The sequence below is a fragment of the Cryptococcus neoformans genome, chromosome 8 (assembly GCF_000149245.1).
Source record: "Cryptococcus neoformans var. grubii H99 chromosome 8, complete sequence".
NCBI classification, from domain to species: domain Eukaryota; kingdom Fungi; phylum Basidiomycota; class Tremellomycetes; order Tremellales; family Cryptococcaceae; genus Cryptococcus; species Cryptococcus neoformans.
Genome location: NC_026752.1, coordinates 815,391 through 842,026, shown reverse-complemented (window position 1 = coordinate 842,026; position 26,636 = coordinate 815,391). Strand labels below are relative to the sequence as shown.

Genomic DNA, 26,636 nt, shown 5'->3' with positions numbered 1-26,636 from the left:
AGGCGAAGGTTGCACCAGAATTAGAACAGTCAGGCCCGCAACGGACAAACAAGGGCATCGTCGATTCGTCATCCGGTCATCCGAACCGGGAGGTGACATTAATTATTTGCAAGTCGGCTATGTCCGCTTCATTCGGGGGCGAGGGAAAAAAGAAGCCCTTGGCCTTCATATTTACTAACCTTCTCTGGCAACAAGAAGCTGCCAAAGCACTGATATCCAGCCCTGATGATAGATGGATTGTGTAGTAGCTGCATATTTTGGTATTAGGTCGCAAAACCAGCGAACCCGCAATCTCCAACAATACGAAAGTGGTAGATGCATATACATATATACGGTTCATAATGTTATAATATCGTTCTTCTAAACAGATAAATAAGAACTCATACTACAGACTGAAAGTCAGTTGCGATGAGCATATAAAAATTAATGGGTACTTACTCTCCCTTTCCAGACTTCCCTGCTTTGTTACCACCTTGTTCCTTCTCAAGCCTTGCCTCGAGCTTGGCAAACTCATCCAAAGCGATAAGTTCTTCCTCATCCAAAACCTGAAGTGCAAATTAACGTCAACCGCCCACTGACGAAACGAAAGGACAACTTACCTGCTCGACCGATTGGACCTCAGGAACGTAGTGCGTTAACATCCTCTCAATGCCATTCTTCAACGTCACACTGCTTGAGCTGCACCCTCGGCAACTTCCCTTCAACTTCAGCTTGACTAAACCAGTGTCTTCGTCGAAGCCTCGATACTCGATATCACCTCCATCCTCCATTATAGCAGGTCGTACTCGAGTTTCCAAAAGCTCCTTGATCATCCCCACGATTTCCGAATCAGTGTCCAGAATACGAGTGTCTTCAGCTTGTGACTCTCCGGAACCTTCTTTGAACAATGAAGCACCTGAAGAGAAATGCTCCATTAAAACAGCAAAGACTTCTGGCTTAAGGATGGACCATGAATATGAATCATCCTTGGAGCATGTGACAAAGTCAGGACCAAAGAAAACGCCGGTGATACCGTCAATGGTGAGAAGACGAGTGGCAAGAGGGGATTGAAGGGCGGAACGAAGATCAAGAAACTCGTGAGCCGCACCATTCGTGACTTGCACACCAGGAATAAATTTGAGGGATGCCTCGTTGGGTGTTGTTTCAGTTTGAATGAACATAGTACGACCTGTTATTGCATTTAGTGGAGCATCTTTTCGAGATACGAACATTCCACTCACGCTGTTGACGAACAATAGGATTGATATGCAGAAGAGAAGTCTTCCGCCGTAATTCTGATACTACTGTACTTCTAAAGCCGACACAAGTAGGTGCCGAAGCGATCAGCTGCTGACGAGAACTACTGGCGAATGTTCGAGTAGCATTGGAGCTGACTGCTCGCAAAAGAGGAGCAGTCGTGCGAGAGGATACCGCGAGAGGGCGGACGATGGTTGGAGATGCTAGAGGCATAGTGGTTTCCGCAAATACTCTGTGAATAATAAAGATGATCTAGATAGTTATTGATGCTTGTGGAAACAAAAACAGATGAAGATACAAGAGCGAATAGAATCTTTGTCATCACAAATATAAAACAACTCGAGTGGCGGATGGCAGGTGGAGGGGGGGCCGACGAAATGGGCGGACATATGGCAATATCTCCGTTAAATTTCTATCGTCGTCATCATTTTCTTAAGTCCGGACGATCAACATCTAATAGCCGGTTCGTCTGCCGAAAGCACGAAGGCACATCGATTATTATTCCCTCATCGAAGGTGGCCGCCGGTGGTATAATCACAACGAAGTATCATTGTACTGTGTACTTTACGCTTACGATTTGACTACCCTTTTCAACCTTCGTTTACACTGATTATCAATCAATCTATCAATCTGCATCTGCGACCCTCGGAAACTCACACACGGGACCCATCATGACAGACTCGAAAATATCCCCATTCTTTTCTCCCAAACTTCTTCTTGCGCGTCTCTCGCGCCTCACATCTACCATTCCCGGCTTGGACGCGTCTCTGATGTTGGCCCAATATTCTTCGCCCATTGTTATTGCTTTACTTCTCAAGTTAGCTGCGTTCAAGGCAAGACACCCGAAAGTCACCTTTGCGTCTGGAGCAGGGAAGAGGACTTTGACCGTGGATGGAGGCTTTGGTCTTGCCAAGATTGCTGAAGGCTGGGGAAAGGCTGCAGGAAGTATTGGAGATGCTAGAGTGGTCATGCGGGCTTTCGGTGGGTAGGCTACCGACCTGTACTGTACTGCCCCTTTACTAATATTTCTTTCAGGCTTACTTCCTATCATTCAGTGGATCCTCAGCTTGCATCCCAGGCCTCTCGCTGCATTGAAATCCCTTTTGATCTCGGGAGATTTTATGCAGGTCTTGGGGAGCCAAAAAACCCTCCCTACCCTACAAGCCCTTGCAATTCTTTTCTACTATCCTTTGGAACACGTATCCTGGCTTGGAAGTAAGGGTGTTCTTCCCATATCACCACTGGCTCTGAGCAAAGCTGCGATTTGGAGCGTCAGATTCTGGGCGTAAGTCAATCGGTGCTGGTCACATCTTGAATAACTCATTTAACTGTACGTAACCAGGGCATATATTGTGCTGGAGATATACAAGCTTCGCAACAGCTACCGTGAGCTGTCAGATCGCACTCGCGCTTTCCAACTCAGCAGGCCCGAGGTTACACTTTCCGAAACGACAGACTATGAGTTCCAGGATGATAAAAAGGATGGATTTTCGGAAAAACCTGGTCGTAGCGCGGAGCATGATGGCGAAGTCACTCCCAGGCAAGAGCTGGCAGATGACTGGAAAACCTGGAAGAGACGAGCCCTGGTGAATGGGTGAGTTCTAATTACACCTACCGAGATAAAGTCTGACTTTATCATAAGCGCGTACGCCCCCCTTACTATCCATTGGTCCACGCCTGGTGGGCTTTGGTCAAACCCGCTCATCACTGGCACTTTGGGTTCTTTCGCGGCAATTGGATCCCTGCTGAGCGAATGGAACAAAAGTGATATCCAATAAACGAGATGCTGGAACTGTTGGGGTATTATGATTGTAATTTCAAGGTATTAGTCTTTTTCTTCATGCCAACAACAGAATTTTGCCTTCAATCTGTTGTAAGGGCATATAAGAGATGAATTGCTCTAATCCACAATTATGCGAAAAAATGGTGTTGATGCTTCCCATTTCCTGCATGTCCGGTACAACATTATCGCCTATATTTTTGACAGTAGTAGCAATACCTCTATACAAAGAGCAATTCTTATAACAGACCAACTACCTATTACCATTTCTCATTTGCTATCAGCTGGGAGAGACGAGAAGTATGGACGTACACGATGATGATGCTGCTGATCCATCTTCGAGAGTTCCTGTTCTAAAGCTTGAATTGACGAATGCGTCTCAAGTTACTTGACCAAGATGACAATTACAATGTTCGGAGGTCGCCTCTGACTGTTGTATCAACCATTGTTATACGGCGATATAAGAACCGCCCAAGCAAAGAAACGACGATGAAGACCACATCACTACCCACTACTACTATCTTTACTGTACGGCTTGCACAGCACGGAGCAATAACTACGGGAATATTTTCGTCTTTATTGTGGTTACATTATACCCATGCCTACTCAGCTTGTACAAAATACGTTGCAGTGCTAGCAATATGAATAGGGAGTCCGTCGGTCCAGCGCCCAGAAACAGAGGAAAAACGGGTCCGCCGGTTATGAGTATCCGGTAACGAGATATATTTCTCCATTCCACACATCACCTTTTATATCTTACGTTCATTTTAGTTACGCTGCCTTCTTTCACTAACCACTGCATTTCGCATCTCATTCTTTTGCTCTCTATTCATTTCACACCCTCATTATAGCCCAAAGCAATATTACCATGGGCGAACAACTCGCTAACCACGTCACCGTTACACCTCACACCATCAAACCTCTCACCTACCTATCACAAAATCTTTGGGTTCCCTCCGGCGCCCGAGGGGTGTTTGGAGGACAAATACTCGCCCAGGCTATCATGGCCGCGACTTCTTCTATATCTTCACCACTTGGCCTGCACAGTGCACACTGTTACTTCCTCTTGCCTGCCCAGCGCGATCCTGAGATTGAGTACAGAGTAGAAAAGCTTAGCGACGCAAGGTCTTACTCGTCAAGATTGGTCAAAGCTTGGCAAGGCGAAAAGGAAATATTTGTCCTCATGGCCAGCTATGCTTTACCTCCCAATCCTTTGCCTTCCGACTTCGGGAAAAATAATGACAATAATCCCTCCAAGGACGGGTCAAAGCACTCGTTAGCGTTTTCAGTGGATCCCCCAATACAAACCCCTTTGGGGAGTAGGAAGGTCTTACCCAAATTTGAATTGCCCTTTCCTGATGATATGTTACCACCATCAGACTGTGAAGAAGATGCTGATTTCCTGGAGAGGTGGATACGAGAACGGGAGAGCAAAAACAAGAAAGTTTGGGAGAAGAAGTTTTTTGAAGAGTACATTCAGGTGAGTAATTAATGTTCTCGTCGATGTTGGATTATAGACACTGACTCAGAGTTACCAATTTCTAACTTGCAGGAAAGGAAATCGTCGCCGGTGTCTATAGCTCGCGCTCGTAGAGCGTCTACGCAGAACGATATAGCAACACTGCCCCAGGTGCGAATGAGTTGGCTGCGGATCAAGTCCGTAGGTCCAGACAGACTCAATGAAGAGGTGGTCAAAGTAAGTGTTTTCCAGCCCCTGTCAGATCTGTATTCAAGGTGCTAATTTTATGTAGGCTATGATAGCTTACATGTCAGACTTCCAATTCATCGGCACCACTGCACGTTCCGTCGGTCTCAATCAAAATTCAAACCCTCGCCTTGGTATGCTTGCTTCTCTAGACCACGTCATACATTTTTACCCTTTCCCGGATACCTTTGACCCCTCCGCACCATTGTTACATGTCATGGAAGCTCAGGCCGCCAATCTTTCCTCGGGCAGAGGTATTGCTCGGGGTAGAATATATACTCATGACGGACATCTAATTGCAGTAACCGGGCAAGAAGGTGTAGTTCGAGCGGAAGGCAAGGGGGGTAAGCGTAAGGGGCTCATAGAAGGTGGCATGGACGAAGCAGACGTGAGGAAAAATGACGCCAAGGCCAAACTATAGCCAAAATACGCGAAAGCATGTCTGTAATAGATAGAAATGAACATACGGTATTCTCTTACAAGGTCTATCTGGAACTCATGAGAAAGCCAATGAATCTCTCAACTTTGAACCGCTACTAGGCAAAAGTCACTCGTGCTTTCTTACGTACTATTGTGCTTTCTAATCCGTCGCCTTCTCTTTTCTTAAGCACAGACCTAGGGAAGTCCAAGATTGACTGGTCCAAAGCACCGCAAGCACCAAATTCGGCGGTAGGGGAAGTTGAAATGGCTGTGGCATTCGCATTATTGCCGACTTTTTGCCAATTGACATATGCGGCGCCAGTTTGAGTGGTCTCGCGAGAATTTTCTGAAGGATTAAGCGTTTGGTCTTTAGGAATAAAGCGGACTGTGAAGGCAGAAGTCTGCGTCTTCTCTGCATAAACAAAGCGAGGGTTCTGTATCCGCCTCAATTAGTACCCGTGATCGTCAAGTCCAAGACAACCCACTTCGATCATGGCTCGTGAGTATAACTGTTCTTCATTGGCAGATCTGCTTGCTGTAGATCGCCTCGCAATGTCTTCCTCAAATGTCCCCTCAGTCACAAGTATTTGGACAAGGGTTGGTCGTGTCTGACCTATTCTATGTACTCGCTACAGTCTTCTTAAGCTTCATCTCAAGTAGTTAAGCCCTCACATACTTTGATAGCCTGTGCTTGGACATCCAAACTCCAAACTGGACCCAGAAAAATGACGCGATTGGCACTAACAAGATCCCTGTAGACATAGCGTTGATTAATATGACGTGCGACGTCGAACAGAATCTACCAAACTTACAAACCTCGGGCTGCAAGTTTCAGGTCCATTAAGCAGACTCGTACTCCGGGCATCTCGAAGTAGTCTAGAGCCAGCCTCCTATTTTCAACGTGAAGTGTATGTCCTACAAAAGTTCTGCAGCGCAAGTCGGTCAGGTCGGTAATCTGGCGGTCTCACTCACGATGCAATGTCTAGAAGATCCAAAGCCTCAGTCAAGTGGCCAAGTTCGTAGTTATTCCCGAAAATAACGAATTTGTCATTTTTAGGGGCGTCTAGGATTGCCTGAAGGATGAAATTGACCTTGGCTGATCGAGTTTTGGTGACAATAGTCAAGGGCAGGGGCCTTGAACCTTCATCTATTTGTTTTGGAAGTTCTTTCCCGATATCTATGGCGTTCGTTCTAGCTTCGTTTAGTCGATCATCGATTTCGCCTTCTCTGGCTGTCCTTTTCTTCATCAACTTGGAGGGAGATGCGGGGACTGCTTTCGGCGCGTGAGCTGCTGATGTTGTTCGCCCTTTTCCTTCTCGATGCTTTTTAATTTTTAATTTAGCCACAGCTTTGGCAGCTTTCCTTCCAAAATCAATTTCTAGGACATGTTTGGGAACACCCTTTGTCAGAATCTCCCAAAACCAGTCACACTTATGAGACCGATGTTGCCAGCCGACCATATGGAGTTCTTGTATATTAGCTCCCATTACGTTCAAAGCTCGCAAAGAATTGAGACTGTGGACATCGACCATGTCAGGTTGGGTGTCAAAAGAGTCTGACCAGGCTTGTTTGATAAGGGGAGGTAAATAAGCGCCATCGCATGGTATGGAAATCCCATTCTCCATCCATTCCGTCCAGCCAGGCGTCTCAAGTGCGGTTTGAAGATGTTGACAGGCTTCTTGCAGATTCTTTCGCACGTGTTCAGAGCAGTGAAGGTGATTCCTCAACCAGTCATGTGTACGAACTAGACAATTTTCAGCTTCCATATCACGGGCAGAATACCAGAAGCAGGCGAGATGGAGGTTGGTGACAACTTGGTTGAAAGATTCTACGTTACGAGGATGAAGAAAGTAATCAACCTCCTCACCACCGCCTGCGCAATAGTTTAATACGGATTTTTTGGTCAGATCGAGGTGGCTCACTAGTATAAACGTTGCTTGCTATCAATGCTGCTAAGACGTTGTACGTCACACGCTGCAAGGGGTCGAACTGGATGACTTCTTGGAGAATGGTTAAAGGAGGCAATCGAGCTTCAGTATCAATTACCTTTGGCCTAGTATATAGATGATTAAAATTCCTGCTTTCTAAGCACAAATACCGATGCAACCTACCCATGCTTAACAAGTATACCGCTAAGCAGGTACTTCATCCTCTGCACTGCGCCAAATGACGGCCCATTCTTCCCTCGGAGATGTGCGGTGACATATTGCTGGAATCTGCCCTCTGACTTGAACGGTTCAGCGGCTAGATAACCTCCCATCATGACTCCCAAGCGACTGGCATCTTCAATATCTCGCTTCGACCAAGCTCGTCTTGATGTTGTTCCATTAGCATTGTTGGAAGAGCCGTGAATGTCGCTAAGGTCCATTTCCTGCAATTCCATCTCTCCTCCTTGTTGAAGGTTCCGAGTTGGTGCTGTAGAAGGTGAATGCTGACGTCTTTTACGGTATAGGGCAGGACCTACTCCCGCTCACAATCCATCGTCTTTCAACACTAAGCTGCATTGCCATCCTCATTGCATTGGAAATTTTGCTGTAAGCCACGTGTCCTTCATCTACAGGTGCGAGCCATACCAATAATCAATCATACATCAACTTTTCGCATCAGGTCGTGGTGCTGCTCACCGAGAATCATTCGTTTCCATCTCGCTTGAAGGAGGACCGAGGGCGCGAAATTGTGTTTCTCTCTAAAAGATGTCTCTTCAGATGCAAATCCTAACCGGCTATGAGCGCAAAATTTTTAATACCAGATCGACCCATAAACACACGGGCTACATCAATCAATATAATCTGGTTCCATCATTCGATTTATTCAGTCCAAATCAAAGCTTCATGAAGTGCGAAGTTGACTCACGTCATAATCTAGTAGTTTCTCGACACTAGGTAGCTCGTCTGGTCCCACTTCAAGAAGCCTTAAGACTCCATCTTCGGTATGTTTTTCACTTTCCAATTTCCACTGAGCGACTAATATATGAGGCACGACTACCAATGTGCCTTTGGCCAAGTAAAGCTTTTTTGCTTTGTTCAGAATGCGCCTTTTCCTGACGGTCCTTAAGCAATCTTCATCAGAAGGCAAAATGCAATAGAAAGACTTCCTATCCAAGAGAGGCCTGATTTGAGGAGGCAGATAAGAAGATCGCTTGGCGGAAGGACTATGCATAGACAGAATGTTGCAGCATAACTCGACAAGTGAAGGAAACGCCAATACTGTTTGCGAACAGGGGAATGCAGTGAGCGCACGCAGATCGGAATGTGAAGAAAATGGATAGGAACGTTCGGCAATAGTAGTGAAAACGGGGGAGATCTCAATGTTGTTATCTGGTGGGAGTGTCGGCTGATGTTGAGTGGATGTGATAAGAGCAAGGCACATCAAAGTTTTGCCGGTGCCCATCTGCTCGCACCTGATCAAAGTTCAATTCAGTTGGCGATATGAACGGAGAAACGACATACAATATGCCTCCTCGAGGTAGATCAAACCATCCAGGATGTCGTTGAATGTCCCAAGTGGACAAGTTTATATAGTAGGTGCGATTATTACCTGCTTCTCTAAATGGGGTGAAAAGAGGATCAACGAGCTTATGTGGATTGGTTTCCATTTGCAGCATCTTAGCAACAGAACGCTGAGTAGCAAGCGGTTAATGAGAAAGCTCATGGTTTGTTTCCAGGCTTGCGGCTCACGATCTGATACAGATAGAGGCTTGTTAAGATGCCATGAGGATTCTCGTAGTTGGACAAGCTATCATAAAGTTCTTGATCCAGGGGGTTCTTGGTTTCTCCAAATAACGGATCTTCAGGAGACGGCACTGATGCATAGATATCCTGCATACTTTGGTTGTCTTCAGTCTATCAGCGTGGTTGTCAGTCTGCCAACAAACAGATAATGAGGGTAATGAAAGGAAGTCCTACGGTTAATGACATTAAAACTCCTTCCGACACATCATCATAGTCCCATACTCTTTCAAACGTTTTCAATAGTCCCTTGACTACCGTGTCTCGTCCTTTCCACGGAAGCCTCTTCCATATGCTGCCTTGGGCGTCACTAGGTGTCACTCGACATCTAATCTTCGAAAAAGTTCCTCTACTGCATATCTCTGCTTGGAACCCAAGACCTGGGTCGTTAAGAGCTTTCGAGATAAGTCCGATGGTCAATCTAGACGAAGGCAGCGATGATGTGAAACTGTCGACGATAGCAGAAGTCAAAGGGGTCCACGACGATAGTGGCAGGGTCGAGTCTGCAGGTGCAGGCAGTATTACTGACCCGAGCTGTATATAATCATACTGGGCCATGACCACTCAATCCCTATTTGGAAAAGATTATAACATATGAAGTAGATGTGCTTAGATGTAACAGTACTTAATTAGATATGCTTATTACACATACGTAGGAGTCCGCCGCCGGAGAGGGTTGTGGTGATGATGGTGGTTTCGTCTTGCCATATCGTTACGTGTTCATTTTCATCTGCCCAACTGTTTACGTCTACATACATATTTGACAAGCATCATTTACTGCAGCAAGTGTGGGACTGTGCCCCAATCTTAGTGCTTATCCTCCACCCCCATCTTACGCAATAGAAACGGCTTCAAGTCCCCCTATGGCCTGCCGATATCCCTTCTCCCCTGCCAAAGTCGCGGTCACCCGTTTCTTTTACCCATCACCCCTCTCTCGCTCTACCACTTCCCTATTTCGCCCGCTATCATGCCGAATTCGGATGGATAGCACTAGCCGCACGCTTGCTAGCTCTAGCTCTGCTGCCTCAGAGGATCCAAAGTCAGAAAGGGCGCAACGCTTGGCGAGTCCGAACTCGAATAACTCCACATCAGAACCTGGACTAAGTCTTCATGACGCTTCAGCTGATCGCATTCCAGAGGCTGAATCAACATCGTCAGATCAGCTGAGGATGCCTGGCACGTCTTCATCTTCATTTCCTTCACAACCTTCAACAAACTCCGTTTCCAGTAAAAATGCTCCGTTCAAACTCTCAACATATTCCTTCCCCTCGAACATCTCTGTTCCGCCAGAGATTCGTGAACACTTGACGGAATGGACCAAAAATGTACTAGAACATTCGCGTTACGTCGTACAAGAAGCACAGAAGAAGTTTGTGGGGTTAGGATTGAAAGTTAACGAGATGACAGGGTATCACGAGGTGGAGCGTCTGAAATATATGGTATTCGAAAAAGGTACAGCGTTTTTGCCTAGATCTTCAATCTTGCTTACCTTCTTTGTTTCATATACCAGAGGACGAACTTCAAAGACTGCGTGAACATGCTCGAACCGCCAAAGCTGCTTATGATGAAGCTGTTGCTGCTCGTTCGGAAGCTCAACGCGAAACCAACATTCTGCTGGAACGTAAACATTCTTGGACCGATGCCGACGTTTCCAAATTCACTTCTCTTGTCCGCTCTGATCATACTTCCTCCCATGCTGTGGCCTCAACATCTATTGCCCTCAAAGATGCCGAGGTTGCTGTCGACAAATCTTTCTCTCAACTCATGCAAGTTATTTTGCAACGGTATCACGAAGAACAAGTTTGGAGCGACAAGATCAGGAGTGTCAGTACCTGGGCAAATGTAGCTGGTCTCGCTATCAACTTCATTATATTCGTCGGCGCGGTGCTTTTGGTGGAACCATGGAAACGTAAGCGACTGGTAGAAAAACTTGAGGAGAGGGTGACGTCTATGATGGAAAGGGTGGATCACAGATTAGAAGGGGTAGAAGGTCATTTGGAAAGAGTAGCAACCGGCCTTGCTTCAGTCAGTGCTATAAAAGAGCAGCATTCTGATGCCGCCGTTCAAGGAGTGGAAGATACGCCGTCAAACTCAACAGTCAATCCATTAGGATTTGTTTCTTCCCAAACTATTCCTTTGATGGCTGCAGTCGACCCAACAATAAACGGATCAGAATTGCTAAGCGATCCTTTCTTTACTCAGACCATAGAAGGGTTCCCCGACTATCTAGATCCGTTAGTCAAACCTTCTCAGAAGCGAGACTTGGTGGTAGCGGGGGTGGCAGGAGCTGTTGCCGTTTGGATATTGATGGGAGCAGTGAGATTAGTACGGTCATAAAATTTACAGTGACCACAAGATATTCAGCAGATGGAAAGAATGCATATGGCGGAATTTATGCACTACGAACCCCAGATAAGTCTCTCCATTCCTCGAAAAATGAAATCATTTCCGGAGTAATCCTCCTTCGGACAGTGTGAGCTGAGTTGACGAGGTGAGAACCTTTGATCTGCGAACGAGGATGAGTTTTAGCATCCGTATATCGTCCAGATACACTTACATATGGAGCATCAAGACTTTCGTTCATGGCAGCCAAAGCCGCATCTTGGCAGATTGAGACAATTTCTGCGCCAGAGCAACCTTCAGTCTAAATTAATTGTCAGCTTAGGTTCTGTGCGTCATTGCACTGTTAGTAGGACTCACTATTTCGGCCAGTCGCTCAACATTAACGCCTGGTTCCACGGCCATCGTGGCCAATCTGATTCGGAAGATATCTTTCCGAGTCTCAAGGTCGGGCGCTCCTACGTACAAGATACGGTCCAATCTTCCGGGACGCATCAAAGCAGAGTCCAGGACATCGGGTCGGTTGGTAGCTGCCACTACTGTCACGCCCGATAACTCTTCTACACCGTCCATCTCATTCAAGAGAGAAGTAAGAACACCGGAGTGAGCATGATCATCCGAGCGTGCTGAGCCAAGGGCGTCGATCTCATCCTGTAACAATATTTCATTAGTTGTGAGATTTGAGAATTGCCTATCGACTCACAAAGAAAATGATGGAAGGGGAAGCAGCACGTGCTTTGCGGAAAATCTCTCTTACTGCCCTTTCAGACTCGCCAACGTACTTATTGAGAAGCTAGAGGATGATCAGAACTGTCACTTCATGGGAATTCGCTTTGGCTCACCTCCGGACCCTTCACAGCGATGAAGTTGATACCACTCTCTGTGGCCAATGCTTTAGCCGTCATGGTCTTACTACAGCCCGGGGGCCCATACAACAACACTCCCCTAGGAGCTTCTACGCCTAGTCTCTTAAATGTATCTCTATGCATCAATGGCCATTCAATGCACTCTCTCAGTTTTTGCTTTACATCTTGTTGACCACCTATATCTGACCATCGCACGGTCGGAGTTTCGATAAATACCTCGCGCATGGCAGATGGTCGGATGGAAGGAAGGGTTGAGAGGATGTCCACATTGGTCAAGACAGGTTCAGAGGGGCTTGGTGAGGAAGAAAGATGAAAGCGGGAGATGGCCGCAGAAGCAGATTCTCGCACGAGTGAGAAGAGATCAGCACCGACATAGCCATGAGTGCGTGCGGCAAGAGAAGAGAGGTCCTCTTCAGACAGTGAGTGAGGAATTTTTGAGAGCATAATGTCGAGAATTTCTCGACGACCTTTGACATCTGGCACACCTGTGAAAGTATGTTAGCTTTGCTTGCTGCTTGAAAAAAAGAAGTAAGCTCACCGACTTCAATCTCTCTGTCAAACCTCCCAGGCCGGCGAAGAGCAGGATCAATGCTGTTGGGTCTATTTGTAGCAGCTACCACAAATACCCGTTCACCTTCCAAGCTCTCGTGACTCATACCGTCCATCAAGGTCAGCAAAGTAGCTACCACTCTTCGTTCAACTTCGCCTCCCTCCCCACCGTCCCGCCTGGGACAAAGCGCATCCACTTCGTCCAGTACTACAATACAGGGACTACGTTTCCTCGCTTCCGTAAATACTCCACGTAAACGTTCTTCCGTTTCACCATGGTATGCTGAGGAAAGTTCAGGCCCGTTGACGACGATGCAAGAACATCCAGCAGATGATGCGACCGCCCTGGCCAGCGCTGTCTTACCCGTCCCTGGGGGGCCGTGAAGGAGGATGCCTCTAGGAGGGTTGAGTCCAAATCTGATATACAGGTCAGGATGAAGCATGGGAAGATCTAAAAGGGTTTTGATCTGATCAATTTGAGATTGAAGGCCCCCCAGAAATGTATAAGCGGAGATAGGGGATTCGGTGGGTGTGAAAAGGTTGATATAATGAGGGACGGAATTTGTAGATATCTTCGACTATAATCTCTCAGGATTTAATCTTCTGGCTACGACGAAGACTTACTTACGGAGTCTTTCGTGTTGAGCATCTTTTTTTTGTCTGGAATGTCCGCGTGGACCTCTTTATTTCCTTGAGATTTCTCTCCTTCAAAGGAAACTGAAGTTCTCCAGTGCATCTCATATAGTCGCTGGTTTTCTTCACCAATAGCAAGCTCCTCCATTCCGTCTTCAATCGACGCTAGGCGTTTCTCAATATCCTTGGGAGACACCTCGGCGGAGATGATTTCAAACTTTCGGGGTGCCTTTTCAGCGTCACCCACGATAAGGGAGTAGCCCGTCCTGACATAGTGCAAGGAAGCTATATCAGGTGTCAGCATTATGTAGAGACATCGGCTAGACCGGTCTTACTGAGTGCCTCCTTGACAGCAGCTTTGCACCAAACCCATTCCCTTGGGCTATCCAAGTCTATGGGCGGTCGAGTACCTGTATTCGGCTTGGAAGAGGAGGGTGCTTCGGTCAAAGGTACCTCCTTTAGTACAATTGATACAAGGCGGCCTTGGCTTTGTCCAGCTTTGAGACGATGCATCGCTACCTCAGACCCGCAAAGATTATTGATTTGCGCTGATGAAAGTGCCACAACTGCAAGACAGGTTATCTTAACTACTGACATTTTCCTATAGAGCTTGTGAACTTACCGTCATCATCTACGCTGGCTTTGGGCCATGCTTGGGCCGTAATGAATGCACTGCCAGATTTAAATAACATCCAGTCACCGGCAGCTACTTTGTGCGTCCGGAGTGTCGCCGGAGAGATGTATGCTCGACGGACATCGCGGCTGATAACCGATTTCAAAGCACCGGTGTCGACCTCGGTAGGGATTGCACGGAGCGTGACAATGGCAGACATGGTGATTTCTGTAATTGTTGGATCGAACGTCGATTTAGCAGATGAACAAAATATATATGAAGAGCAAAGCAGCTCTAGCGTCTGGATTGTCCCTCTTTGTTGCCAACGAACAATGCAGATATTTGAATCAAGACGTGTTATGCTGCTTGTTCGTTGCTGCTTCACGATTTCTTTTTCAAAATAAAAAATAAATAAATGGCATGTTGTTGTAAAGTAATAATCGGCGCAGCGGACGAAGCCGCAATATTAGTTTTTTTTTTAATTACCAAAGCGGAACAAGAAGTAAACGGGTGTGTAAAACGTTACGGAGGGAATACGTGACAGGCTTTGGATTGAGGTGTATATGACGAAATGTTTAATATCTGCCGCATTTTTTTTTTTTCAATACATACTTTAAAGTGTTGTCCGTAACGCTAGAAATACTGCACGCTTGTGTGCTCAAAACATTTGCGTTCGATTTACATCTGCCCTCAATTGGCCGAACCTGTTATAGTTTTTTCTGTAGCAGTGGTCCACAGCAGTCCGTTTACTGAATGAATCCAACGCAACTTTGCGGATTCGAGCTCGATTACAGTTGTGATGCACGGAGCGGATTGACTGGCCCTACTAGTAATGATCAGGTTTCCAAGAGGATTTTCACTTTCAAAATCTTAAATCGAGCAAAATTAACCATATCAAATATCCATCATTCATCTTGCGCACAAAATTCAACAAGGACAGAATACTATCACAATTTTCCATTTGTATATGTAACAACTATTAAAACACAGTATTTTTATTTTGCAATCGACGTTAAGGCCATGCCAAGTGATTCTGAGCCGTTGAGGCCTCTATGCGTATCCCCATCTTCTCCCTTTGAAGTTTCTACACTCCAATTTTTTCCTAATCCCTGAAAGCCTTCTTCTTGGTTTTCCCGTCATCTCGAGCAGGACCAGTGATACCAAGAGTTTTGAATCTTTCCTCAAGCCAGTCCTTGGCTGGCTTTTGATAGGTCTCCTCATAGTCTTCCACAGAAAGGGGTTTTTCGCCGTGCGCAGTGACTCGGAGACCGTGTCGAAGTGCAGGCTGGGCTAATGGTGAGCTGGGGTTAAATAGAGATCATTAAAACCTACGTAGGCATCAAACGTAGCACAATGATTGACAGAGCGGTTATCCCAGATCGCGACGTCGCCAGCCGCCCAGCTACCATCCACATAATATTAACAAAACTAGATTGTCGGGGAGCAATAGCACATGGTGACTCACCTCCACCTGACTGTGGCGTCAGTCTGCTGAGCAAAACAGTCCTTCAAGAAAGAAAGAACCATGTCACTTTCTGCCTTCGGTACGCCTACCAACCTAGTGACAAAACCAGGATTGACAAACACCGACTTCATACCAGTAACAGGGTGGACACGGACAACGGGATGGATAGTCTCAATGGGCTCGCGACGGGGAATCTTGGAGAAGCTAGTTCGAGAAGAGGCTTGATCAAATCCTGAATGGATGGCTGAGAGAGATTCGAGGTATTGTTGGAAAGGCTTGGAGAGAGAAGAGTAAACGGAATAACTGTACCGGTGTCAGAACATGTAAAGCATTCAATGCTGCAGAGATACTCACCCAGAGGACCAAAGAGTATCATTTCCAACCTCAGGCGTGATCAGAAGACGCAACATGGTAGTCCCAGGAGGTTGGACCTCGTAGGTCACATCGGAGTGGAAAAGCTCAGCTCGAGAGAAAGCATAAAGATCCGGCCTAGAATCCCGATCAGAATAGACAACTGGGCATGGAAATCAGCAAACAGCACACTGTGAAACAAACAGATTAAACTCACCAACAACATCATCTAAGTCACCTCGACGAGGAGTCGCATAGGTGGCGTGCTTGTGGAGAGGACCAAAATGTTTCCCGAGTTCACGTTGCTGTTCGATAGTCATAGACTGCTGATTCCTAAAAACTATTGCACCACGAAGTCATCAATAACCATATCAGACACCAAAGAATAAGGCGATAGCGACATACAGACAACACCTCGTTGTGCAACAAGCAAAGCACTGATGATTGAATGGTCAGGATGTAACTCCTTTTCAGCAAGGAGAATCTAATCAAAACTTACAGATCATCCTTTTCAGCCTCTCCAAGATCCTCCAGCTTCACGTCTCCTTCAACGACAGTCCCAATCGCCACCAACATATCCTTCAACTTGCCACCCCTAGCCTCGACGAAAGCGCGAAGCCTAGCTACGTTAGGATCGGCACGGTGACCGCGATCTTCAATGTCATAGAAAGGAAGTGGAGGGTCGGATTGAGTACGAGGAGGATTGTGGGCTGTCCAAGATATCGTCATGCATGATTAGTATCCGGAGATCGACCTTTTCTTTGCAATAGCATGAATGAGGTCGACTTACGCAAAAACTCGGCATATGGGTAATCTGCTCCAGGACCGGCGCCCAAGACTTCTCCCTAAAAGATGCGTCGCGCTGTGTCAGCATATTATCGGCAAGGTCGGCAGCGAAATGATAGTAGAATATCAGAGAGAGAAATAATGAATCAATTAACTCACCACGTAGTTGAATGGGTCAACAACAACGCCTTCTTTCTTCTCCGTCTTCTCTACTCCGGGAGAGGAGGTAACCTGAATCTCGGTAACCTCATGAGCGCCGTTGAGTTTGAGCGTGCCAACAGAAAAGTCTTCGTCAACTAAAGTAGCAGTGGAAGACATCATTTTTCGCGAATTATGATTATTTTTCCCTTCTCTTTTGTCTTGCGAGTGTCCGAATTTTGATGCGGGGAAAAAGAAGTTGGAAGGTCACGGTTTTATAAGGTCTCGCTATGGCCATTTGTGCCATGAGCCACCCTTGGCGTTGCTTATCGCCCATCATCTTTTTTACCCTTGCTTTTGCTATCAATAATTGGTCATTTTTGGTGTTGTGGCGCTAATGACCCTGTTATTGCCTATTTGGCTGGAAGCTGGTCGGGCGCCTCCTGCAAAATTGAGGAAAGTCAAAAAAGCAACATTCGCCCGAGCCCTTCGAGCACCAATTCTGGCGTGCTCGAAAACGTGGCGTCCACGTGTGCCATCCTAGACAGGAAAGGGATCGTCAAAGGGAATGTTTCGATTCCCTGCAATAATTAATAATTGATCCCGACCATGGAGTATTTTGATTACGTAAAAACTACCTTTTCCCCACCCTCATTCATGCCACACTAATTTGTTGCTATATGCATCCGTAAAACGCCGCCAAAAAGCTTCCGACATCCGACCGTTGAGCGCGCATCTGAGGAACAGCGAGGCAGGGCTTTTCTGAAAGCGTTTCAAGTTCCATTTCCTTTCTCTTACACCTCCACTCCCCCACATCACGGGAACTGTTAGCTTCTAAAAGATGCTTTCCTCAATTGGGATAGAGGTAGAGAGAAAGGGAATAAGACACCTGTAGCTCACGTATCTCCCGTCTCCTTTGATTTGTTCAGTGGGGAGATGGGTCGAAGAGGGGCGAACATAAAACCTCTATGTTGAAGAATGGATCATGTTGCTTTGGGTGAAAGAGAGCCGCTAAGTTCTTCATGACCAATCAATCAATCTTCATTCATGGTTTTTGCCGATTGGTGAGTGCCATCGTCACATTACTTGTGACGGAGACTGAGAAAAAAGTGTTTATTGCCGAATAAACAAAGGACATAGACTGACCATCATGATGGCTGATAGAATAAAATTAGCAAAGCTGATGATCTGCATGCTAACTTTCAAACACAAGAAAAATTGGCGGTGGTATAAAATGGATTGATCATCGCATTATATATTCACTATTTCGCATTTTCTATTTTTCGACGAAATTTGGACACGTCTACCGCCACGTCCTACTCAAGTAAGACAATAAACAAGTAGCAGTATCTGCAAGTAAATTTGAATCTCTTCTTGCAATCTGCAGTCTTCAAACAGTTTACCAGCTAAAACCGAGCTCGCAAAGATGAGGGCAAACTTCGAACAAAATAAAGAGAAGTGGCAAGGTGAGGAAGAGTCAAGAAGCTTCTCACGGCGGTCCGGCGGTTCAAGGGCCAGCACACGCCAGTACATAATATCGTGCATATACATTATTATGGATAGACTCTGTGCAAACAGCAACGCAGCTCGTATTTATGTACCGACCGACATGTCTTCTATGGTCTATAATAATAGTCATACCGGCAAAAGGCAAAACGAGTGGCATCCTTGAATGTGGCACTTGATCCTCCGTTTACTTAGTTGGTGGCAGATGGAGCAAAGAAGCACTGAAGCTCTTTACATTTTCATTTTGCACCATAATATTCTGCGCGCGGTGTCTGTACATGATTAGAGACCACTTTATCCAGCCGCGGCCGTCAACAAGAAACCGAGAAGCAACAAAGACCAGACGTCAAGAGTACATTACCAGCAAACAAAGGTCTTCTTCGGTTTTCTCTATCCATCTTCAAGGCCATTTGACCACTACGAGCTACGCGTGCATAGGCACAGCACTGGACTTCGCCGGCAGTACGCCTTCCTCGGCGGCACAAATCTCAACGCGATAATAGGGCACCAGAAGATATCACTATTGCTAGCACTCAGTCGTAAAGAAGGGTGCCACACACGTATACATCAAACCTCAAAGCAACCCGACGCATCATTGCCATTTTCTTCTTAGATCAGAAGTAACTGTGGCTCGCCATTATCGTGTGCCGCACATATATCTTGCACATCATCTTCCGCATCATCTTCCGGTGGCATAACATTGCACCAATATTATTCCTTGCATAATAGCCCATTATATTCTCAAAACACCATCGATGCAAAGCAGTACGTGCGCCTTCAAGCGAAATGGCTGCTGCTAACAAAACATATGGACTACTCAAATATCGTTGCAGATACAGAGATGGTGAACGCAGGCCATCATCCAGAGGCAGGTCCTGCTAACAGCGAAGGCAGCAGGGCCAGTACACCTCTTACTATTATGTCCGCTACGGAAGATCCTCAACCAAGTACAAATTCGAAGAAGAGGAAGCAATCAGAAGAGTAAGTCCCAGCATGCAATAGGGGACAGTCATTTTTTTTTCTGGCAATACAGCACCCAATGACAAAATCATCATCACAAACACTCACTGACGGTTTGGGTAAATGTAGGCCGCTCTTAGCCTCTGCCCGCACTACAAGGAGTAGAAGACAAACCCCATCGAAGGCGGGCTCAAGCACAGCTGCTGCTTCCAATTCGCGGAAAAAAGGCAAAAGCCCTGCCGGTTCCCTTTCGATCTTTATACCACCTTCAAACGGCCAGATTCCCGAAACTTCTCATAATGCCATGTCTAGCAAGGCTACTTCCCCCGCTTTAGATTCTGACCTCGCTCTTGCAGCCGACGCTGATTCAATCCGCCGGGAAGCCGCAGCGGGGTACGAATCGAGGTTAAGAGCTAGACAGCCCGGTAACGCGAAGAGAGATGGTGGTCAAAGAATGGGCGTATCTGCTTCTGGAAGGGACGTCAGGATAGGTGGAAGCACTAGACAGGCTGCACAGCAGAGTAAGAAAGATAAAGGCAAGGGAAAACCTGATGTGCAGGTACTTATTTTCAGCTCTGAGAGTTGTTCTTTGCTCTCACTTCTCGATACGATGCGCATATACTAATGAGCGGGTTTAGCCAAATCAAGACTTTTGCTCGGCTTGTCGGGGCATTGGACGATTTTTATGCTGCGATGGATGTCCTAGGTCGTTTCATTTCATGTGTTTAGAGCCTCCTTTAAAGCTAGACGAGCTGCCTTCTGAGGAAATGTGGCTGTGTAAGCAGTGCCGTTCGGAAAAGGTGAGAGGTCTTTTGATCGATTGATGTGTATGTTAACCTCTTCTCCCCACACAGGCAAAGGCGGAGGGGGCGACCCTTGTCAAAGAGAGTGAAATCCCTGCTGTTCCTGCAGTGTTTCGTGCCATTTGCAAAAAGATAGAGGAGGAAAACCCAGAGCAGTTCAGGCTTCCCGCCGACGTCAGAAAGTATTTCGCAGGTGTCGCCACGGGTGCCGATGGGGAATATGTAGACTCTAAAGAGGCGAGAACCAAGATCGAGTAGGTTTAGATTTCTCTTACAGAGTCTCCGGAGTTGACAAGACATATAGCCGAAAGGGATTTTTGGAAGATCGCGACCCTTTCCGCCTTCGTGATGGGCGTCAAAGGAAAGTAGAATGCTATCATTGTGGAGGCTCAGCCCTTCCCAAACATTCTGTGATGACTGATCCTGAGGCTACGTGGCGACAAATAGTTTCCTGTGATTATTGTTCTCTCAGCTGGCATTTAGATTGCCTCTCTCCCCCGCCGACTATCATGCCTAGCGCAGGGAAAAAATGGATGTGTCCCAACCATCCGGACCATGTAATGGTGAGTAATACCGGGGTCTACCTTCCTATTGCTTAACCCATGTTATAAAGCCTCGTCGCCGCACTTTGCAAGACAATATACAAACCGTTGAAGTCGTTGGAAAAGGCCAATTTAACAATGGAAATGTGGAGATCGTCAATGATTCAGGTAGTTCCGGGACGTCCGAAATGGAATTCGAGGATACCATCATCAATCGTAGAAAATTTAGGGTACCAGAAAAGATAATCAGGCTGGATTTTTGGGAGAAGCTTAAGAAGGAGAGGAACGTGATTCAAACCCCCGCTGCAGTACAGGAGGAAATAAATGCTGATGAGCAGGATGCGCAAGAGGTATGTCGAAGCGCACCATACAATAGACTAAATTTCTGTGCTTGCAGGCCATTCCACCCATGGAGGACTTGAACGCCGCTGCAATGATGATGGCTCTCGCGTTTTCTCGTCACACTCATCATACTCCTCCTGCTATACCTCCTGCACATTGTGGGAAAGCGACGCCTGGAATTTAAAGGGAGCAGATGATGACAAGTGTGCTGCACCGGCGTGGTCCGGGGGGGAAGAAGTGGTGGTGGGTGGGTGTTCCAGGCGGAGCAGGAGGGAACAGGCAAGGGTATCGGAAAGATGCTCCGATACATATCCCGAGTGAAGTACGCCGCCTGCTCCGTTGCTGATCAGGAATCGAAGCAGACGGGCTCCAGGGCATTCCATCCCGCCTGCACCACTCCTGCTCTCCGAATCGGTGCAAGCATGAATTGCATGCGCATAGCGATACCAGCGCTACACGCCGCGTCCTAATAAGTGATTTTTCATACCCCTCCTTCATCATTGGCTAGTTAATTCAATGCATGCAGCTTCCTACGGCTTCCAGTGGCCCTGGAAAACTTCCGGAACATCCTATAAGATCCCTATGAGCACTTACTATGATATATCCTTACTGGCCTCTTCACATCCCCTTTGCCTGACCGAAATGATATAAAAGCTGCGATTCATTCATTCATTGAAAGATTGCACTCACGTCTTACTCAGCTTCAAACCCCAGCCAGCATACCTCCTCCTGTTAACAACTTCCTCAATAGCCACAACCGCATGCGCACAACTACCCCACCATCTTCGATGGACATCAACATCTCTAGCTCTGTGGGCCTCTGGCGGTGTTCAAAGAAGTCCCTTGCCATCATCATCTTCCAGCAGCCTTTTTCCCCTTCGCCAAACTCGAGAACTTTCTTCATCCCTCGTCGGCGCCCACCCCCCACCATTGTTACTTCGGTCAGAGAACATATGACAAGCATTGAGAACATTGCTTCTGCAAGAGCTAACGACTCTTATCCTGCCGGACCTGCAGGCGGTCAACAAAGGTCAATCACACAACATTCCGTTCCCAAAAAGTTCCGGGAAGGAGACGGTACTTCGAATCTCATTCGTTGCTCATGCGAGCCCTGGGAATGTAGAACTGGTATTTCTGCTGCACCTACATATAAACAGTCTCGAAGAGCAATGTACAATATAGTGTTGAGGAAAGATTAGAACGTTATGAAAGAGAAAAATATTTATTTAACGGTATAGAGTCTGATCGAACAATTGATCATGTCCACTCACGCAGGTAATCCGTACGTCAGTAGATCTACTTTTTAAGCGAACGGCTAACTCCGTACACCTTCCGCGACGGCATTAAAATTGGGCGACGCCGCTGAGCATGAAAACAAAATAGACTGGCTCACATCTTCGCTTATCTCTTCTTTGGCCATAGTCAAATCCTATCGACAATCTTTATCTGAGCTGAAGTCCGAGGTCCACTACTCGCGAGAAAGATTGTCGGCCATGGAAGAGGCGCGGCCTGACAATGAGCAAGACAAGCGAAGGGCAATGTTCCTCGGAGGCAATAGTATGTTGCCATTGGCTGTCGCTGAGATTGATGTTAGTGCTCACCCTTTCTTAGGACCTAGTCCAACGTAGAGTAAGGGTCTTGTTGAGTTTGCCTTCCTCGATGATCCCAACAGAGTTACTCCACGGAGGACCGGCTGGATTGCGATCCGTTTCTGGCGCCCAATGGCATCTTTCAGGATGCGGAAACAAATTTCGTGTTCTGGAGGCCCAATTGGGATAACTTAAAAATGTTCTTTGTGAGCAATGGTTTGTAATTCCGGTGATAGAGAGCAACTGATTTTGCACATCAGTTATTCAGGTTTACTTAACGCAGCCGTAGACGTTTGTCTCCGCGATTCCTTGTCCATCAATAACATGCCCAGCCGGGAAGAGATTCATAAAAGGAAACGACTAATACCTGTAAGGCATCGCGAAGATGAAAAATAAAAAAATAAAAAACAAAACAAAACAAAATCGAAGGAGCAACGAGATTCGTGCCAGGGTTAACCCCGAAAGTGTTTACTAAGACCTTAATCATCATATCGAACAACATCTAACATACAGTTGAGTACATGGGATCGAATCTAACTTCAACATTCCCTTCGCCCAATGCCGGGAGACCGAACTTATTTGGGCTGCATTCAAGCGAGGGATCCTAAAATTATTGCTGCTTGTCGGTCACACGGAGGCAACCGTCCATGGCTTGTCTTCCAACCGAAACACAACGGACTCTCAAGACGATGAAGACTCGACAACCGGTTCCAATGATTACGATGAGTTCAAAATCCTCTGCGACCTCTATGGGCAAGAGAGGACAGACGAGCCACGATGGGTAGCCCTCGAAGTTTGGTGGTGGTCGGATATAGTAAGTGGTAGCTGCTAGGTATATTTTGCCCCTTGGAGTTGACCGTGAAATCATAGATCCGAACAGCCATTTGGACAGCATTCGAAGTCTACCGGTCGCAGAGCGCCCACAGCCCACAAAGGTATTCCACCTACCATGGGAATATCTTGACAGTTCCATAGGGTTCCGACTCCAGCAGTCGGTGCCGAAGGGCACACAGGGCGCCACTGTCAATACCTTGCGCGTGCCCGAAATCCATGCGACAAAGGGCATGGTAGATGAACAGCTCATCCAAATGTTTGAATCACCCAATGTCTCCGAGCCCCACAACTTACCTTCCGACCTGGCCGAGGGCTTCTACCCTAACCCGAACAAACCGACTCTCCCAGAACTTCTCAAAGTCCAACATCGCAGCCTCTGGCTTTCCATCCAGAAACATTTGAAACCACCATCATACCCCTCGCCTGAGGCAGTTGTTAGGTTATGGCACTGTCGATGTGGGGACGATAGTGTGGTTTATCGCCAAATGCTTCAAAGGGCATTCAAGGTGCCTATATCTGAGACCCTACATGACTGGTTGTCTGCCCAGGGAACTGAGGCCAGAAGCCAGGCAGAAGGAACGAGCTTTGGCAGGGTTGATGATTGTTGAGTAACTGTGGTAAGGGGGGGGGGGGGCGGGAAGAGAGTGGAGATTGAGGGGACTGCGGGGTGAGATAATCATGATGTCAGATTGTGTCAACAATGGTGTGCTTATAGACTAGCGAGATGGATACCTAGATATCGTTTAGTTTGTAGTAGCGAGTGTAGAAACGTATATAGGTCCATAGTAACATGGTATTAACTGCTTTCCTCTATCTGACTCTGGTTAGAGAGAGCTAAGCGTTGGTATCAGTTCTTAAAACCTATCATTCAACAATGATGGAAACGAGAAAGACGATTTGAGTCTTGCGGATGGACCCAACGACCCTGAGATATTGTTGGAGACCTTCGCGCAGTCCCAGGATCTAGAGCCTACCTCCATCTGATCCAGCTGCGTCCTAGCCAGGTTGACGGGATGGGAGGAATGGTACTCGTTTGGAGATGGCGGTGAATTGGCAAAATATAAGTTGATATAATTGAAGTTACACAAGAAAGAAATGGATTCAAAAATGGTTAGGAAAGTGTGTTGCTTGGAAGAATGAGGATGAGATAACTTACATATTGCAACACATCTTCACCGCTCAATCCCTGTCTTGGATGCCTTGAAATCAGATTTATCAGTGCAGTAAAGGCACAATGCCATTACTCATGTATGCTAACAAACGGAAAAGATAAACGCCGTGTCTATGGGAATGATGAGACGCTCGTACTCACCCTTGCAATCGGTATCGTCACAATGACCCACGGACCATTTGGGTCAACGGGCTTCTGGGGATCCTAGACTAATGCTACAGGGTGTATTGTTTGGATAGCTTGATTGTTAATGGGGTAAAAAAAGGGCCCGGAAAGCTCGTTATCTCGGAAGACCAGCATATGTAAAGTTTTTCTATGCACAAGTCAGCCACTGTCACTATACCAACCGCGTCAACAACTATAATGATATTAGGAACGACATAGATGCATCTATTGCAGGTCGCATCTTCATTCAGCGATTGTAACTATATGCCGAAAACCGTTCATAACATGCTTCAGCTATGGCATGCTTCATTCTAAGCTCTTTCTGTGCAAAGCAACTATAAGTCCAACTATTTTCTCTATAAATGTTAATTCATAGCACGCATAGCAAGTTCAAAAGCCACAAAAGTGGCGCCATTGGCAAATGGAGAACTGTTGATCGTTAGATTTCGTTGCTCAAGATGGACAGTGGAGATTGGCGTACCGTATGAGTGTTGGCGCCAAACCTCCTAAAAAGCCTTTCATGCCCTGCGCCCTCCAAGTCTGCCGAGTGCAGTCAATTAATCCCTTGAACTTTTGCTTTGTAGGATCAAGGGAGTCAGTTTGCAATTTAGACTTTATCACATCCACAGGATAAATCCTAAAAGGTGGATCATCAGCTTAAGGATCAGCAGCCTGTGGGAAGGGTGGGACTGACGAGAACCAAAGGGCGTATCCGGCAGCAGCACCGTAAGTGACCGCCCACAAAGGGGAAATCTGATCACGACTTAAGTTGGTAGCACGCAGATGTCGTTGGACAAGCGCCTCATAAGCTAAAAAGTAGCAACTTTTCAAGGAATTAGCCCTAATGTCCTGATGGTGGAGGTAAAAAGAAAAAAGAAACAACTCACCCATAGCCAACACCGTCGCGTAACATTGTAGGCACTTGTCCTTTGAATACACCCTTGAGACCCCCGCCACTTTTGTAAAGCTTGATGGCACAATCTAATGGTCCGTTATACATGCGAGGCAACGTGTCAGGTTGCGTTTGAAGACCTTTTTGACAGTACGTTCAGCGATTGGAAATTGATGAGATGCCCATGAATAGCTCACGAATACGGATGTGTTCAACAGGGTTAGAAACAACAGTATTGGCTACCCCAGCAAACGCTCCACTGAGCCAAAATTCCGCTAAAAAATGTCAGATTTATGGAAGTATGGAGCCGGTTGTAAAATGGCCCACCAAGGTTCAAATCTCGGCCTCTTGCCCGTTGCGCAAATAACCTTTTTGCCCATTCTAAAGCGCCGAATTGGATAGAAACGCAAGCTCCAATACCTAACAGGGGTGTCAAAGTACCCTATCGTCCAACAGAAATCAGTAAGGAGTACTCGCTCGATCGCTTTCAAGACTCTGATTGCCCTTCCATGCAAGATTTCGAATCTGCATCTAACTTGAGAGTTCAAAAGCCACACACACCGCGCAGCTTTGACAACGAATCGCCAGTAAAAGGCCAGTCTCCGCAGCGCCGCAGTTTCCAGAATCCTGATGTTTGGACTGACCTTGTAAAATCCTAGCAGACCATCGGCTTTGAGCAACTTTGAAGCACAATCTATTGGAGAAGAATATGTTCCAGGTGGAGCTGTCTGCACTCGGACCTTGACGATGTCAAATGGCTATGAAGGCAAGAAAGTAGGGTCTAGTCAGTCCAAAGCGCTTTTGCCAAGAAGGGACAACACACCTGACCGACAAGGACTTGAGCAATTCCTCCTACTGAGCCTCCGACCAAATCTTTCTGTGTTTGGGTGAGGGGCACACCGGCGGCATCGGGAGGAGGGGAAAGAAGCTCAGACATTGGGAGATGTCGGTTGCGGGCAAAGAATATCAAGCCTTTTACTGTATGTTTTTGCGACCTAAAGCGAACAACAATGATAAAGCGAACAACAATGACAACGACGATAACAAAAGTACATAATATGGCGAGTTTGGTTCGCTTCCCTTGGATGAATTCTGACTCGACCGAGCACTCATCAGCAGGCGCGGAATGGCAGGCACAAAACTGACTTAGACACGTACTTAATTTAGTAGATAAGGAGCGGCGGCGGCCACCAGCATACATAAATAAATATTACTTCCCCCT

General features: G+C 46.6%; 11 protein-coding genes and 2 non-coding genes; 6 read left to right on the top strand and 7 right to left on the bottom strand.

Moving 5' to 3' along the window:
- Nucleotides 1-232: 232 nt before the first annotated feature.
- On the bottom strand, nt 233-1,544 carry CNAG_03395 (NifU-like protein c). XM_012195551.1 has 4 exons: nt 1,221-1,544; nt 600-1,168; nt 439-545; nt 233-385 (listed from the first exon to the last, which is right to left on the bottom strand). Exons 1-4 carry the CDS (start codon nt 1,447-1,449, stop codon nt 361-363), a joined length of 930 nt encoding a protein of 309 aa, XP_012050941.1. The 5' UTR covers nt 1,450-1,544; the 3' UTR covers nt 233-360.
- An 82-nt stretch (nt 1,545-1,626) lies between these two features.
- Nucleotides 1,627-3,329, top strand: CNAG_03394 (hypothetical protein). XM_012195837.1 has 4 exons: nt 1,627-2,217; nt 2,272-2,521; nt 2,579-2,830; nt 2,879-3,329. Exons 1-4 carry the CDS (start codon nt 1,908-1,910, stop codon nt 3,012-3,014), a joined length of 948 nt encoding a protein of 315 aa, XP_012051227.1. The 5' UTR covers nt 1,627-1,907; the 3' UTR covers nt 3,015-3,329.
- Nucleotides 3,330-3,704: 375 nt separating this feature from the next.
- Nucleotides 3,705-5,257, top strand: CNAG_03393 (acyl-CoA thioesterase II). XM_012195836.1 has 3 exons: nt 3,705-4,496; nt 4,569-4,712; nt 4,768-5,257. The coding sequence occupies exons 1-3, from the start codon at nt 3,885-3,887 to the stop codon at nt 5,140-5,142; spliced, it is 1,131 nt and encodes a 376-aa protein (XP_012051226.1). The 5' UTR covers nt 3,705-3,884; the 3' UTR covers nt 5,143-5,257.
- On the bottom strand, nt 4,411-9,489 carry CNAG_03392 (DNA supercoiling protein). XM_012195550.1 has 14 exons: nt 9,047-9,489; nt 8,819-8,983; nt 8,591-8,760; nt 7,995-8,541; nt 7,909-7,930; nt 7,766-7,855; nt 7,606-7,695; nt 7,253-7,556; nt 7,064-7,194; nt 6,114-7,014; nt 5,954-6,067; nt 5,818-5,893; nt 5,627-5,770; nt 4,411-5,575 (listed from the first exon to the last, which is right to left on the bottom strand). The coding sequence occupies exons 1-14, from the start codon at nt 9,425-9,427 to the stop codon at nt 5,258-5,260; spliced, it is 3,453 nt and encodes a 1,150-aa protein (XP_012050940.1). The 5' UTR covers nt 9,428-9,489; the 3' UTR covers nt 4,411-5,257.
- Nucleotides 9,490-9,602: 113 nt separating this feature from the next.
- CNAG_03391 (mitochondrial inner membrane protein) lies at nt 9,603-11,293 on the top strand. XM_012195835.1 has 2 exons: nt 9,603-10,321; nt 10,380-11,293. Exons 1-2 carry the CDS (start codon nt 9,733-9,735, stop codon nt 11,204-11,206), a joined length of 1,416 nt encoding a protein of 471 aa, XP_012051225.1. The 5' UTR covers nt 9,603-9,732; the 3' UTR covers nt 11,207-11,293.
- CNAG_03390 (AAA family ATPase) lies at nt 11,230-14,256 on the bottom strand. XM_012195834.1 has 9 exons: nt 13,880-14,256; nt 13,593-13,823; nt 13,253-13,542; nt 12,614-13,202; nt 12,052-12,560; nt 11,913-12,002; nt 11,570-11,860; nt 11,427-11,513; nt 11,230-11,375 (listed from the first exon to the last, which is right to left on the bottom strand). Exons 1-9 carry the CDS (start codon nt 14,088-14,090, stop codon nt 11,262-11,264), a joined length of 2,412 nt encoding a protein of 803 aa, XP_012051224.1. The 5' UTR covers nt 14,091-14,256; the 3' UTR covers nt 11,230-11,261.
- A 494-nt stretch (nt 14,257-14,750) lies between these two features.
- CNAG_03389 (alpha-ketoglutarate catabolism dioxygenase) lies at nt 14,751-17,051 on the bottom strand. XM_012195549.1 has 9 exons: nt 16,632-17,051; nt 16,477-16,531; nt 16,186-16,396; nt 16,092-16,123; nt 15,904-16,026; nt 15,690-15,849; nt 15,336-15,638; nt 15,203-15,272; nt 14,751-15,155 (listed from the first exon to the last, which is right to left on the bottom strand). The coding sequence occupies exons 1-9, from the start codon at nt 16,791-16,793 to the stop codon at nt 14,973-14,975; spliced, it is 1,299 nt and encodes a 432-aa protein (XP_012050939.1). The 5' UTR covers nt 16,794-17,051; the 3' UTR covers nt 14,751-14,972.
- Nucleotides 17,052-17,397: 346 nt separating this feature from the next.
- CNAG_12764 lies at nt 17,398-18,240 on the top strand. XR_001046020.1 has 2 exons: nt 17,398-17,674; nt 17,775-18,240. It is a non-coding gene; the product is annotated as a hypothetical RNA (non-coding RNA).
- A 95-nt stretch (nt 18,241-18,335) lies between these two features.
- CNAG_03388 (nuclear protein) lies at nt 18,336-21,900 on the top strand. XM_012195548.1 has 8 exons: nt 18,336-18,881; nt 18,950-19,097; nt 19,206-19,635; nt 19,715-19,876; nt 19,931-20,133; nt 20,184-20,442; nt 20,493-20,771; nt 20,819-21,900. The coding sequence occupies exons 1-8, from the start codon at nt 18,872-18,874 to the stop codon at nt 20,945-20,947; spliced, it is 1,620 nt and encodes a 539-aa protein (XP_012050938.1). The 5' UTR covers nt 18,336-18,871; the 3' UTR covers nt 20,948-21,900.
- CNAG_07727 (hypothetical protein) lies at nt 21,294-21,694 on the bottom strand (the record flags this gene model as incomplete). The annotated part of the gene is made up of 2 exons (XM_012195988.1): nt 21,294-21,332; nt 21,533-21,694. The coding sequence occupies 2 exons, from the start codon at nt 21,692-21,694 to the stop codon at nt 21,294-21,296; spliced, it is 201 nt and encodes a 66-aa protein (XP_012051378.1).
- Nucleotides 21,901-22,158: 258 nt separating the features above from the next.
- CNAG_03387 (hypothetical protein) lies at nt 22,159-24,565 on the top strand. XM_012195547.1 has 4 exons: nt 22,159-22,320; nt 22,375-22,558; nt 22,613-23,166; nt 23,223-24,565. The coding sequence occupies exons 3-4, from the start codon at nt 23,130-23,132 to the stop codon at nt 23,792-23,794; spliced, it is 609 nt and encodes a 202-aa protein (XP_012050937.1). The 5' UTR covers nt 22,159-22,320; nt 22,375-22,558; nt 22,613-23,129; the 3' UTR covers nt 23,795-24,565.
- Nucleotides 22,685-24,691, bottom strand: CNAG_12763. The gene is made up of 3 exons (XR_001046019.1): nt 24,499-24,691; nt 23,919-24,439; nt 22,685-23,846 (listed from the first exon to the last, which is right to left on the bottom strand). It is a non-coding gene; the product is annotated as a hypothetical RNA (non-coding RNA).
- A 31-nt stretch (nt 24,692-24,722) lies between these two features.
- CNAG_03386 (solute carrier family 25 (mitochondrial carnitine/acylcarnitine transporter), member 20/29) lies at nt 24,723-26,596 on the bottom strand. XM_012195546.1 has 9 exons: nt 26,573-26,596; nt 26,238-26,506; nt 26,059-26,172; nt 25,742-25,856; nt 25,612-25,689; nt 25,410-25,554; nt 25,217-25,345; nt 25,004-25,159; nt 24,723-24,951 (listed from the first exon to the last, which is right to left on the bottom strand). Exons 2-9 carry the CDS (start codon nt 26,349-26,351, stop codon nt 24,888-24,890), a joined length of 915 nt encoding a protein of 304 aa, XP_012050936.1. The 5' UTR covers nt 26,352-26,506; nt 26,573-26,596; the 3' UTR covers nt 24,723-24,887.
- Nucleotides 26,597-26,636: the final 40 nt, after the last annotated feature.